Raw genomic sequence first — 15,492 nt, 5'->3', positions numbered from 1 at the left:
CTTCTCAAAATCGATGCAATTTTTGTTGATAATATTTTTTCTTCTTTTTTTTAGATGATTCCACGTGTAGTTATTTATGTGTAAAAGTGTTTACTACTGGAGAAGAAATATAGAAATTCTCTTTGTAATGTTTTTGATTTAGCAACCATTGTTACAATAGTCCATGCGTTGAAATTGTATAAAATATTCCGGTAATATGGAATGAACAGCTATTCAATTTTACTCAATGTACATTATTGATGGAAGATCTATAAACATTTTTATACAGCGTTTTTTATAGTTAATGTTGCTGCTGATGTTTCTGTTTTCACTTATATGTCTTTCTATCTTACGAGAAAGTTACTCAGCTGGAGACAAACTTAAAGCTTTTGTTTTATTTGTTCGTACAATGTCATGTTTTATTTTGCGTAATATTGTCTTAAACATATTCTATCAATTATGCATAGAAGCAATGTTACCTTTGACCAAATTATAAAATTTTCAAAGGAGCTACTCCATCACCTACCAAATAATGGATTGCTTTGTTTAAGTTCTTTCATTTCTTTTGCATTGATTTGCTTTAGACTTTGTGTCAGCATCTTGTTCCTTTCTTCAAACATTCTGCTTTGGCTCGTTTACAGGCACGTGAATCTATACTAAGTTGCCTGTCAAGACAAGCTGCACGTGGATCGTTGGATTGCCTTAAAGTTATTCTCCTTCTCTCTGTGTTTAAATTATTTTCATGCTGTTCTTTGTCTTTACTGTCTTCCATTTAATAGACAGGAAACTTAGGATGTTATATAAATACTAGTTCAAGATATAACAATGGTTTCTGCAACACGACTTTACAACCAAAAATATTACCATGTGTAGTAAGGTATATAGTGTAACATAGAAAAAGAAAAAGAAAACTGGATTCCAAAATTGGCCCTATGTTTGGAGGAGAGAAAGACATAACTGAGCTTAATTCAGACAATAATATTGCTGAAAACGTGGGGAAAAAGGGGAAGAATGGAGTCATGACAACAAAGTGTTCTTCAAAAGAGAAAGATGACAATTGAGAGCGCTTAAACGAATATCATTAACTAATATACTGTCATAACGACAATAACAGAACATCACATCTGACTAGGTGTAGAATTTTATCAGCATTAAAAGGCATAACTAACTCTGACAAAACTTTAAAAATGCTTTGAGTGCCGTGAATTTCAATTCCATAAAGGTAGTTGAATTTTACAAACCCTGAAGATGTTAGTGATAACAATCTATCTATAGATCAAGCCATTTGATGTGACGCACTTTGTTTAATGCTGCTAACTTCACATCCAGTCAAAACAGGTATACGAGTGATAAAATGGCAGCCATTACATAGGTCAAAGAGCACAAAAAGTATTGAAACATTGAAGATGTTCAACTTTAGCACTGATGACATTTTGACAATATTATATAATATATGTTCCCTTTGAACATAATTCCATAGCAAACAGGTACTCCATCAATAGCAGCTATTGGAAAAGGTGTGGCTAAATTACTCAGCAGCAAAGCAAACGGTACCCCCTTTTAATTGCTAAGAAGTCTTGTTTTTATATATAAAAATATGTTTTATTTCTACATTGCTTTCTGTAGTCTAGATGAAAGCTACATCTTGCAATCTACCCGCACGAACATTACTAAATTAGCACTTTGTGTGAGTAGAAACAACCCTATCCTAAGTGACAAAATATGGTGAATATGTAACTCCATCCAGTGTTATGTAGGATTGTTTGAATTTAATTTGTATGATGCTCACGTTATGTTGACTAATGATGTTAAATATAAAGATAACCATATGGACATGATTCGGAGATGTTAGCAGTTTGACAAATATAACACTGGTTTACAGATTTTTAGAAGTCGTCTTCTTCAGAGTTAAAATGTGATATTTATTATGGATTTTGACGTGCTGACTTCAAATATGACACTTAAAAAAGTAATTGGCTACTGTTTCTAAAATATTTAAGTTTTTAGATTTTATATCTATGCGTATTGTGTTGATAGTAGAGTTTTAATAATACATTTTAAACCAAGGTCTTTTCAGGTGTTTATGGTTGAATTATATGATAATATTTCACCTGCCCTGATTATGTAACACTATAAAGAACAGCAAAAGAGTTATACTAATTAAATTTACTATGAAACAAACGGCATACATACATACATACATACATACATACATACATACATTGTTTAGTTCTTGTTCAGCGTCTACTTGGCGCTTCTTGGCTTGTCTCTTGTATTCATGTAATGGAGCATTTCTTGTCACTGTCCAGCAATAGTCTGCAAGCATTGATGGGCTCTATTTGCCCGAACAGCGTTTCTCCATTGTTAAAATGTCCTGGTGGTACCGCTCGACGTGATTGTCGCTCACTGCTCCGCAGTTCGGTGGAAACAAAATCTAAATGAGATTGCAAACAATGTATCTTTAGTGACATGTTGCAACCACATATGTTTTGAGGAGGTTTTCCACCAACTCCCTCTGGTTATCTGCCTGGTTGTTTCCGAGAAAATCTGTTGCCGCTAACTTTAAGGCTTTTCATGCCGTCTTTTCCTGCCAATCAGTGAACTGTCGAATGCATCATTTCGAAGAAGTTCACTAATTTGAGGACCAACAAAGACACCTTCCTTTTAGTTTCACTTAACCTTGGAAATTTTCCACGGAAGTACTTAAAGCTGCATGTGTTTTCTCCATGGCCTTGATAAAGGTCTTTATCAGACCCAGCTTGATGTGCAAGGGTGGTAACAAAGTCTTTTTTATTCATTAAGTGGTGGATGCTGAATATCTTTCCTCCCAGGATACAATGACTGTCGGAATGGACAATCTCTCTTGATGTAGTGGGAATCTCTCGCACGACTATCCCATTCGGAGAGAAAACAGCAGCACTTTGTGTATCCAGTCTGCAGACCAAGCAAGAGAGCGAAAACATTCAAATCGCCACAAAACTGCCACTGAACATCAAACATGGTTATATTTTATGCACCTCAAACGTTGCTTCATGTTTTCATAAGTTTCCTTCATATGGACTGCAAGACCAACTAGAAATGACTGCAAAACATTGCCATTATGCAGCAAAACAGATTTAAGACTGGTCTTCGATAAATCAATGAGCAATCTCAACTCATCTGGATCATAAACGATGTTGAGAGCTGCCATCACACCATCGATGGTGTTGCAGGCTACAAGATCACCTTCCATGAAGAAGAATGAGACAAAATCCTTCTGACGGTCACGGAACATGAAAACCCTAACATCACCTGCCAGGAGATTCCACTGCTGTAGTCTGGAGCCCAACAGCTCTGCTTTACTCTTGGATAGTTCCATATTCCTGACAAGGTCATTCAGTTCACCTTGTATTATGAGATGTGCTTCAGAGGAGGTGAATGGGAGAAAATATGGATCATGTAACATCGATGGTTTAGGACTACAAGTTACTTCTTCATCTTCCTTGCCTGACTCAAGTGTGAATGATCCTGGTGCATCAGGAACCGAGAGTCCTTCACTGTGTGGTACTTGGCGTATAGCTGATGGAATGTTTGAATAAATAATGCACAGTCTACCATATCTTCTTCGACACACCTTCCCCAAATGGATGCACCATGCAGAAGCAACGATTGCTGATATGATCTGTTGGTTCTCTCCAAATCATTGGCACTGCAAGAGGCATATATTTCCTTTTCCTGTTCAACCACTGGTAAAGATTTGTCGCACATGTGTAGCAGCGTATGTGTGGGGACTACTGCTTGTCCTGATTTCCAATTTTGCAGTAAAAAAAAGTGATCGGCTTTTATAACCATAGTGGTTATACTGCGTTTTTGTGATGCAAACGTCATTTCACCACAAACATCGGAAACGTTACCCGCATTGTTCACACAAGTGCAAGGCATCTCTGCTCACTTTGGCTAAACAGAAATATGTCCCTTTGCAAAATCAAACACTGACAAATAAGAAGCTCGACGCTGTATAATTTATATTGCTGATATAGCGCAATTTGTTCAGCAGAATGATGTAAGCTTAGTTATAATTGCATCATCCATGACTTCATTTGAATAACATCATGCAATTCATATCATGTTTGATGCAATACCAGCTTCAGATTGCATCATTCATTGTTTTGCCTAAAAAGCAAGTACTGTCCAAACCCAGTCATAGATTTCTTCATAGATCCATTCAAAAATGTATTTTAGTCATTTCTAGTTTAAATTTAGATCCCTTCCCTTTATGACTCACTTATTCTCCCTTATTCTCTAGTCAAGTGTCATATGTACTGAGCCAGTTACATATTTTTAAAACTAGAGCAAATTAACACTTTTAATCATAATGTTTGTTATCAGTGACCCAGAATTAGTACAGTTTGACTATGTTTATCTCGGAAGACCAGTGTAATCATTTTATAAATTATTTGGTTTCTTCCCCATCCATGTTTTCTATTCTTTATCAGGCAACCATTTACATTTCTGTCTCCTAATGTTTCATTTGCTATTGTAATGTTAAGTAGTATATTAAATCTTTCCAATGAAAATGCCTTTGTGTTCAAAGCGCTTGAAAACATCTTAAATATGTTCTGGTTTCATCAACTAATTAACTGTTTTGTTCTATAAATTATTTCTCTCGTCTAATTGTATCTTTTCAGGCTGATGTTGTTTTATTATGTTTGCGCAAACAACGTGGATGTAATCTCCCTTTTGATTTTACTTGTTTTCTCTAAACATATATGGAACTAAAAGAAAAGCAACGATAAAGCCAGTTATAACTGTCCAGATTTACGTCTGTGCATAATTGTATATTTGGTATGCTTGTAGGCCAGTGATATCCATTTGCCACTCGTCGTCCATGTGAACATCAAAAACACTTTTGTAATCGAACTGTCTTCCAGCTTGCTTGTTTAAAATATATGTAGACTGTTCAGTTAACTATTCTTCGAATCAGCACATATGATTTTCGCATCACCATAGTTAATTTCATCCCACAATTGATTTGTGTTTTTGTAAGCAATTCTACTTTCAGGATCGTAGTAAAGGTGTATTAAATAATTTTCATTGCCATTTCTTTTAACCGTCTAAATCTATTTTGAGAATATTTTACTCTTGCTAAATTGTGCATTGCCGCAATCTACAAGACAGCAGAACATCCAGGTACAACTGGTACATTCACATTCAAACATTCGCAACATGTTTCAGTCTTGGAAACGTTGAATGATTTCAGACCAACGTAAAGGTTTGCCATTTGATTAAGAAGCGTCTACTTCATGCACGCGGTTGTCATCACTGTTTAGAATCGAATATTGTGTTCCACAAATTTATTCTGCCTTTTTTGTGATGGATTGTTGTATATTGACCTTGTAAAGTTGATGCGATTTTCAAATTGATCTTTATAATGAGATGAGTACAAACACTCCATTATTTGCTATCCCACGTTTATACTACACACTTACAGTTTTTACCTATCTGGATTAATGTGATTAATCTCAATATTTTCATCGTTGAATGTTATCGGTAAATCGGCATCTTTTCCCCTTTGCAGACCATCATTTTAAAGTTTGAAATAGGCAAGTCAACATTTGTATTCTTTCAATCATGTTTTATATCATAACTAACACGAAACTTTTATCCCATCCTAAACGTGCCAAAAATACACGATACCTCTTGATAATGCGATTGTTGCTTTTATGTTGAAATCATCTAATGTTTATATGACATCCTTGAAAACGGTTGAGTTCGTCACAACGTATCTTTGCCGCATCAGCAAACTGTATAGGAGGCGTAAACAAATTTATTTTGAGTCGAATTTTCATCAGATATTTGCCAAGTAATTATGTTGTAGTTGGATAAAGTTCATTCAGTTGGGAGACCGGTTTATGTCTGTGAACAGAGGTGAGTTTATTTACTTTTGTAAATTCTCATTTAAACCAAGCTTATATATACGATGAATTCTATGTTAAATAGACCCCCCTCCTTCCAAACACCTGCTATCAATTGAGTAAGATCCTAGTTTTACTTCTTCATGTTGTTGTTTTCTTGGGTATTGAGGCCATTTTTTATATTATGATATTGTTATGCGTGCCATAACAAATCCCTGTGGAAATAAACTGGCCATATTTAGACTAGACCTTTTTTATTTTTTTAAAAATCTAATTCCTTTTTCTTTTCGCCAGTAAAGGCAAAAATTGCCATCCAAAAGTTCATTACAAACAAACAATTCCATTAGGTGGGGTACAAAAAGGTTTCCTGCGATCGCTTCAAACAGTAAAGAGAATAACGCACAATGATTTCATCGGGTTATGTTGACCAACTGGAATGACACAAACTGACATGTGACACGTTGTGATATCAAAACTATGAAACTGCACATACTATAGGAAAACTACACCTGCTACTTGATAAAGAAAGAGAATTATCGTACCCAAAAAACTCGATTAAATTATACTCACTGGTATAACATGAGGGTTGATACAGTATTCTGTGTTTCGATATATCGTGTTCAATTTACCATTTTTATAGATAAGTAAGACTTGTAAACAGTGAATTCCTACAGAACAAAACAGTCTGTGTATCGAAGCATAATGCATACAATTTATTGAGACCAAGTCCGTTGGCCTTGAACACGGTTCGTCAACTGGTATTAATTTTGTACATAGATTTAGAACTTTGTTTTAGGACATTAGCTCCTACCTTATATTCTCTGAAGTGCATTGTTAAGACACAACTAATTCAATGTTTACAGCCGTTTTTTTATAGGGTTGCTTTTATTTCTTTTCAGCCTCTGCCTGTGTCTTCGCGAGTAGACAATATGCCATTTGAGGAAGTTTCCACATTAATTCTGAATCACATTGGTAGTTTCGCAGAAAGCAAGGATGAACAATCTCTACGCAGCCTACTAAAGACATACATCATTAATAAGGAGTTGAAGGTTAGTTTTATGTGAATTATCAACACGAGGTCAAAAGATATATTTCATCTAAAGATAAATGAATGGTTTTATATATATATATATATATATATATATATATATATATATATATATATATATATATATATATATATATATATATGACAATAATAAAGTATACAATGTTGATTAATTAGATCATTGCTGTTATTAACAACATTGTATTTTTAGATGCAATCTTCGAAGAGAAGTTTTGCTTATTTTATAGTTTACTATGTGTCACATATATTAATGAATTTACCATTTATATGGGGATCATCCTAGATTATTTTCAAATGCGTAAACACATTATTAACGATGAAGGTAACCTCATGCGATTTTTAAATATTATAAACTAGATATGACCTATAAATCGTTGCTAGAATATGGCATTTTAATATAGCATTTGTTTTTTCCACGCTGAGGCAGAACAAGACCTTTCTGAAACAGTGAAAACGCGCCGAAACGGACTAGTCTGTATGTGAAACGAGTTAAACTGAAACAAAAATAATACAGCTTAGACAGGGAACTTCAATCGAGGAATCTGCCTATGTATTGTCCCCATTCACTTCAATCAAAATTGCACATTGAAGCAGAAATTTTGACCTTTTTATGTTGAGCTGTAACGGTCAATATACATGCCGGTAGACTCAAACATAACAAAGGAGTTGTCTACCACCTGAGTGTTCACACTCGTTTTCACCATCGTATCAAATAACGTATACAAAGTACAAGGTACAGTTATGATATGTCGACTTAGCGTTGGTGTACAAACATACAATGATTTAATGATTGGTACAATCTAGATATTGAACTCCTTGATATATCTTCTCCTGACTGTAAGGAGTTTCGTATTTCCCGTAACTAGCCATCTGTTCTGCCGTTTAACTATCGTTACTGAAAAATATGATAACAAATCACGTGAATCATAAATTGTTCTGATGTTGGGAAATCATGATACACTGACTCAATATTATAATTCCTAGGTTAATTAAATAACGCTTCCTAAACCTAATTCAGACCAGAAGTTATGAATCCCTCTTTTGTTCATAGCACATCGCAAAGCAGTAGATTATTATCTCAGTACGGCGCCTTCTAATACGGTCAAACTCAAAGGAGTCTCTTCAAGACATGTGAAATATGTAGCTATTATTATTCTGGATTAATTCTCATATGACAACACATCATCGTATACCATATTTCCATAATTGTTAGCTAAACAGTCACTTTTCAGAATAGCTTTCCTGTGCAATCAAACTTGAGCATATAAGCAGAAGTATGTATACAAATGCATTTCAGAACTGATCTCACTTTACAAATTTCACCTATTGTCATTCATTTTGTCTTGCAAGACTACACTTGACTGGGTGCAAATCAATATACATTTTGATAGCAGAATCGGTTGCGTACGCACGGAGATAAGAATTGTTCCTGAGGATCATTTTCTCTTTCTTTCTCAAGGCATTTTACGAATAAAGTATGGACATTGTTTTCACACAGTCGCTGTTCAGCGGAAATGTAGTCATGAGACTATAAATGTTAAATCATTGAAACACACGAAACTAATCAGCATATATTCAGATATGCTATACTACTGCTACTCTTCGTTATTGTAAGTCTATAAGGTATTTAACATTAAAAGCTAATCATTTTATATTGTCCTATCACGGCTGTAGCCATACTACATGCATCAGGAAAACAATCCTGCAATCATATTTAAGACTCAGTTAAAACGACAAGATTCTGGACCAGACAGAGCAAGATATTTATCGAAAGAGCAGAAGCGAGATCATAGAATAAAACGATGCTGGTATGTAAAGGAACGATGGTCACTGTCATGTATTAGCGGTTCAATAACATGATATATTTTCGGGTATATTGTCATTGGCTACTTTGTATAGCAAGCAATCCTTTATACAATGCACCCCATTCGTAAAATGGCCATCACTGAGATTGGAAATATTTTGCAAATATTAGTTTTTACAATTATTACAGTAACTAGTCTTTCCAGCGTGGCAGTGCCACGACTTTGATCGATACTGCACTACCCTAAATGATGCGGCAAGATCTAAGATTGGTAAAATAGAGCCGTTCCAATATAGCGTGCGAATATTGTTAAAAATATATTAAGTAGGATTTTTGAGAGACAACTGTTATTTACCTACGTTTACAATGAGGATTGTTAGTAATGAAATTAAATAACAACGTGCGAGTTTAAAATCATCGTGCTTAAATTTAAGTCGACCTCATTGTCAGAGAATCACGTTAATTGTTCTTATTTGCATTTTTACGCATATCAATCTTTAAAGATTGAATATTGTTTTGAAGATATTTATCGGCAAACAGTATAGAGTTTTCAGAAGGGCGGATAGTTGTGTCGTCTTCTGATATATTGGAAATAAGCTAGCATAGGCATATTGATAGATCGGTAATAAAGATTAAAAATCGAGTGCCCTAAAATAATACTATATTGTCTGCTAATTCCTTCAGACGATTTTCTAATTAACAAGCTATATAAACACAAACCCGGTGATTCTACCTGCATTAACAACAGGAGGCCATTTATCTATTAATTTCGACATTGTACTATGTTGTTTTTTTATGTCTGAGTCCAGACTTATATAGTTGTAGAAGATTCATATTTATTGAAAATACAAAAGTGGTTGGTAGCAATGTGTTTCTCAATTATTTCTATTCTGTTTCTGTTCTATATCTTTCCGGTCTATGTATTTCAAGTGTGCTGTTAAAAAGAATCGCTATATTTGATATGCTTTAAAACATCTAGGGAGTTAGGTTTCGTACAATGGTTGCATTTGATCAATTTGCCGCAATAATTGGTTTATCTGAATTCGTACATTTATTACCAGCTATAATAGAGTTTACTGTTCTAGAAATCATTGACGTTCTTGACATATAGAGAACTCTACTTTGTCATTTTATCTAATCCATACACACTTGTCGTGATACCAAAATATAACTGGCGTAAATCAATGCAATTCTTACCAAATTTACCAGATCGTTACTTTTCGAATTGGCATTGATTTTTGTAAGTTCTAAATAAACCGTCACACCGGTTCCCATGCCATTTCATTACAGACTGGTTCAGTACTGTTTTCTTGTGATAGACCACCCACTGAAAGATCATCAGCTCATGGGCTTAGTAGTAATTTCAACATGTCTGTTCATTTTGTTCATTTTGGTGACAGCACAGTTTCATTTTACTTTATTTCTTTTTTGTTCCGGGAAGACGAATCACTGTTTTGTTAATAGTGTTAGTAAGTGTGCTGCTTGTTCATTTTCGCTGTTTGGCCTGCAAGAAAATCCTCGAAGTAACTGATCCCCATATGTTTTCACTTGTCCCTTTAAAATTGTTAATTTCTTCATTACTCAAATTTCTCACAAGAAACTTGTATATTTCAAGCATCTTTTCATTTAATGCACTGTATTTATGGGCCACACTTGTTCAATTTATTACTGTTGTATTTTTAGACACCCTTTAAGTATCTCCTGGCTATCGTATTTCCTAATAATTCATGCTTCAAATTTTCACTATTCATTTTATGCACAGGCTGCGGTTTACTTTTCAACGATTCTATATCTAGAATACAAAACACATTTCATAACAACAAAAAACAAACACATGAGATAACATATAGCAGGAAACTTCAAATTAAATTTAAGATCACATGAAAAGGCACATCGTTTGTAAATATATATTAGAAAAGACAAACACTGAAACAGTAATGAGTAAGAGACATTACTAAACTACGCAATATAAATGCATTCCGAAAATCACAGAAAAAGGAACACATTCTAAAATCGCACAAAAGAAGAACATATTTAAAAGTAAATAATAAAAACAAAACTCCACGACAGGAGAGGAGAGCACTTGAATACACGCGTTAAGGATTAAAATGAAGAAAGGAACAAGTTAGGACATTTTAAAAAAAAAAAGGAAGCACAATGAACTTAGCAATCCACAAAAAGCAATTGAAAAAGAAAACAAAATAACAAAATGAAGAAATATAAAAAATGGGTCATTAAAAATACAAAAGAACACTAACCACAAAAATAACAGAACCCCAAACAACAAATGAAAAGAAAAAAAGAAACAAAAGGAGGAAAACATACATAAATGCAAGTAAAGTAAAAAAAATACACAAAGAGCAAAATACATAAACAAAAAAATCAAACAAAAATATGCAAAATAACATCAAATATATAAATAAAGATTAATGATAAACAATGAAAAACAAAAAATGACGAAGTAACTATTGCTAAATTATTTAGGTTGAATTCTAATGAGCTGAACTATGTACACGTGATCTCATCTACCTAATATTTGCTACATGGAAAAACAAGGTTACCAATCCTGATGTCCTAGCCAAGGTCAATCGAACCAAGCATCCTGACACTCCTTAAAAAGAGACAACTAACCTGTCTCAGACAGGTGAATTTACCAATTCCAAGAGACCAACAGGGCGCCCAAAACGCTGCTTTGAAGATGTGTACAGGCGTAATATGCTATAAAGATATTAGCAAGCGTTATATGAACAATGTCATCATTGGCATCGACGAATGGGTCACTAGAAAGCAGCATAGACAACTCGCGCCTTATTATTATTGTTATTATTATTATTATTATTATTATTATCATCATCATCGTCATCATCATCATCATCATCATCATCATATTGCCTTAACGTATATTGACTATCCGGATATAAATTATCATTGTTATTATTATTATTATTATTATTATTATTATTATTATTATTATCATCATCATCATCATCATCATCATCATCATCATCATATTGCCTTAACGTATATTGACTATCCTGATATAAAACTGAATGCAAAGCCATCATAAAGTTCGCTAGTTGAGGTTTGAAACAATCTCAAAGCTTTGTCGCCTTGACGTGGACGTGAATTGAAATGCTTATTGCCATTTTTTGTCTGTTTACAACTAAAAGTTGTAGAATGTGGTTTGTGTAAACGCAAAAGCATGAATATGAATTAGCCTACATCAAACAATTTCTTCACGCGTTAGAGCAGGTTCAATGTTTAGGTACTTTTCAGATTATTACCAAGATTGCTAAGACTAAGCTCAGTGCTAAAGACCTTTTCAATTTAATTTTTCAGTTTCATTTCATTCCGTTGAGTAAAGCGAACTAGCAGAACTCAACGTTAATTAATCATACAAAGGTCGTTCGACATGGGTCACATATTTATCTTTGATAAGAGGTAAAATGTACAATCACTCTGTGAATACAAATCACTTCTGTGTACTACACGTTTAATTCCTTTTCTTTTCAGGGTCAAATATCCAGAGATCTACCTGATCATGACTCCGAACAAGTGAGTAACATTTTAAACAAACGTGTGAAAATATTAATTTTTAATAAGAGCAAAAAAATAGCAATAGTACATTTTTCAGCAATGAGTAGTTGCAAAGAGGATAGTGTGCCCCACTGTGTATCACTTTTTACGAAGTTAAGAAGCAACAACAGTTCTACAATACCCTAGGAAGTTTTGGTTGGGTAGAGCAGGGTGGCAGTCACATTAAGTGTAGTGCAATCTGAGTTCAAGTAGGGTATAGAAGGTGCTGGCGGTCCCAGAGGAAGGTGAGTATCCTACCAAGCCAATTAGAGACGAGGTGTGTCTTTTGGAAACAATCATAGTCCATGGGAGCGACCAACGAGGTGGGTAGCTAGGCGTGCAGAAGGCGAACACAAAACCATGGCCTATTAGATTAGATGTGCGGTGTGTCTAATATATACAACTGGTATATATTTTCCGATGAGGAACCAAAACGTGTAGGTGGATGCCTTGGTGACAAACGGAACCTAATGGATGAAAATTATTCTGCACCTATTGCCCAATACTACACCAGAGATATATAGATTGGATAAGATTAATGATATGCCAAAATTGCGAGGTAGGCACAATAGCCACTCACTGCATTTGCAACCGCTGTGTAGGTAGCCACGAGGCCAACAATCTGCGACGCATAAAACTAAAGACCAGACGACAATTTAGAGATGTTCTTAGAGAGATGTATAGCAAATCTCATAATATCGCCTGGACACACAAAGCAACAAATATCTCTATTAAAGTAACGCTGGAGCGAAAACAGCAACCAGTAACAATTTTACAGACCGTAACTTACTGTTCCTTACAAATGATGAATGCAGCACTACGAATGGACCAAAGATATTTCCCGAATTGAAAACATACTGTCGTAGTATAGGTTCAGATTTACAAAGGACAATCTTAACACAACCAAGGAAGAATAAGCTTTTCTTTAAGCACCTATTTGATCAGATGGCCGATGGCCGTAACCTACGTGATCTATACCAACCAAGAGGCCCTTGACACGCCTTTGAAAAGGGAAGAAGCTTATCCTACCTAAAGAGGTAGTCAGACTTCTCAAAAGGATAGTAAAAGGCTGGTAGGCACCGCGAGGAATTAGCAAAACGCAAGACATATAGGAATTATACCAGTCAGCATTATGGTGTTTAATGAGGCCAGGACATGTCATTTCTGTCGAAAGTATCTCGTCTAGGATTTGGTGAGAGGCCACTGCTGTGAATATGCCCGAAAAATATACCCGTCATATTTCACAATCTGGGAAATTAAGATGGTCACGAGTGAATTGTAGCTCTGAGAACGACCTCTAAAAAGGTAAACATCAACGCCATCCCCAGCAACGTGGAAAAATATGTGACCTTCTCCATAGATCAACTCCAGTTTAAAGGCAATTATCAGTTTCTGCAATGCAAACTAGAAAAGTTGGCCAATGACCTTCCCCAAATAGCCTTTTACAACATCAACCTGTATACGAAGCGTGATGTCGTCATTCTGACAGTTATGGGTGTATATCCGTTTGGAGGACAGTTTAGCTGAGACACAGCTACCCCAATCTAAGGCCTTTTGCAGCATTCTCAGCCATACGGGTATATCCTCAGACTACCAGCACGCCCAATGTTTATGGGATGCCTTTTGACTGCAAGACGATCATGACGGAGGTGTTGATTCTGGCCCATGACTTTAAAGCCCTATGATTCATCAGTTTGAAAACATACCCTCTCATTACTTTACTACTTCAGTAATGATGGGGGACGCCCTGCTGAAAACTACGGGAGTAGATATCGAGCTGCTCAAAGCTATCGATACGCACCTACTCGTAGTGTGAGGTTCCAGATAAGGTACCTCGATGGCCAGCGACCCCTTGTGCTCGGACTACGACCACTCTAATCCTACCACATGGATCGTATATATGTTGAAACAATTTATATGGCTAGGTGATGATGCACATATTTCTAGTTTCATACTGCTGATGTTCAATCCCTAAAGAGTTTATAAATTGTTTAAGTTGCATGAACACAGACGCTTCCAAACGTTATCTCCTTCCTGATGATCTGGAAAATCCGGAAGAGCTGTAGCGCGCCCACGGGCGACTTGCACTAGAGCTAGAGTCGATCACCGTCTCGGAGAAGTGGCTATTCGTTACCAGCGATACCTTGTTAACAAGCTGTGAAGACCATATACCAGCGGCACAAAGTTTTTACCGAATCTCTTAAAGAAAGAACGTTACTTGCGTGGTTCACTATCTATCCACCTTGATCTGGGGCGGGCTAAAGGTCAAGAGGACAAGCAACAGGAATTGAGAGCCAACACAACCTTTTAATTCCGTAAGGTATTTGAGGATAACTTCGTCAAAACTGAGGCCAAATCTGAATGGCCCCATCTACATGGACTAGGCTGTACAGCATATTCTTCAAAACATTAGATGGACAATGTTTGTCACAACCAAAAAAAGCAATGCTGATAATCTGCTGTTTGAAAATGGAAAAGGGGTACATCTACCGCGGGTACCCTACCGCGACATGACAGAGAATACCCGCATTTATGAGACCAGATATTTTATGAATGGTCACCGTCTCCGCAGAGACGCCAACAAAGAGATAGTAGGAGAGTTACAGGATGAATATAACTGAACATCCTTTGCCGAATTCGTTGGCGTCTACCCCAAGATACACCCGTTTCCTACGAAAGGATAGCTTAGAGTTAAGGGCATAGCGAGAGCCCATTTGAAGACTGAAGTCCGTTACAAAGCTCGGTAGCGTTAACGAGACAACATGTTTCGTCATAATAACAGTTCCATCCGTAGAAAAAGCGACAAAATTATTGTACAGAGTCCAACAAAAACTTGCCTCCAGCACTTTCTCACGCTCCATAACTTCTAATTCTGAGACACAAACGAAGAGTTAATGCGGAGCTTCTGTCGGTAGTGTGGCAGCGGTATATCCCCTTAGCGCGACGTAAGGACGTGAGTCCAGTCGTGTCTGATGAAATCCGCTTCGCCTTGGAGAGTCAAATATATGTGAACGGCGAACAGAAACCGATAATCTCAGGTTGACGGATGTAATCATCGGTCTCGTACTCAAACGTGATACCTTCGTCGTTGTCCGAAGACTCCTTCTTCATACTGCATCGGGACCCAATCAATACATCATGCTAGTAATCATGGTCCACGCTGTTATACC

At 35.9% G+C, this 15,492-nt stretch overlaps 1 protein-coding gene across 1 annotated transcript in view; it reads left to right on the top strand.

Moving 5' to 3' along the window:
- The window catches only part of LOC149805492 (uncharacterized), an 82,134-nt gene that overhangs the window by 18,102 nt on the left and 48,540 nt on the right, over window positions 1-15,492 (top strand). The window contains exons 3-4 of the mRNA XM_089950085.1: window positions 6,773-6,922; window positions 12,260-12,301. Coding sequence (XP_089806211.1) covers window positions 6,773-6,922; window positions 12,260-12,301 — 192 coding nt within the window. The remainder of the gene's footprint in view (window positions 1-6,772; window positions 6,923-12,259; window positions 12,302-15,492) is intronic.

The sequence above is a fragment of the Sinohyriopsis cumingii genome, chromosome 2 (assembly GCF_028554795.1).
Source record: "Sinohyriopsis cumingii isolate HCF-2022 chromosome 2, ASM2855479v2, whole genome shotgun sequence".
NCBI classification, from domain to species: domain Eukaryota; kingdom Metazoa; phylum Mollusca; class Bivalvia; order Unionida; family Unionidae; genus Sinohyriopsis; species Sinohyriopsis cumingii.
The sequence above is the reverse complement of the archived record's forward strand: the minus strand, read 5'-3'. Positions and strand labels throughout refer to the sequence as shown.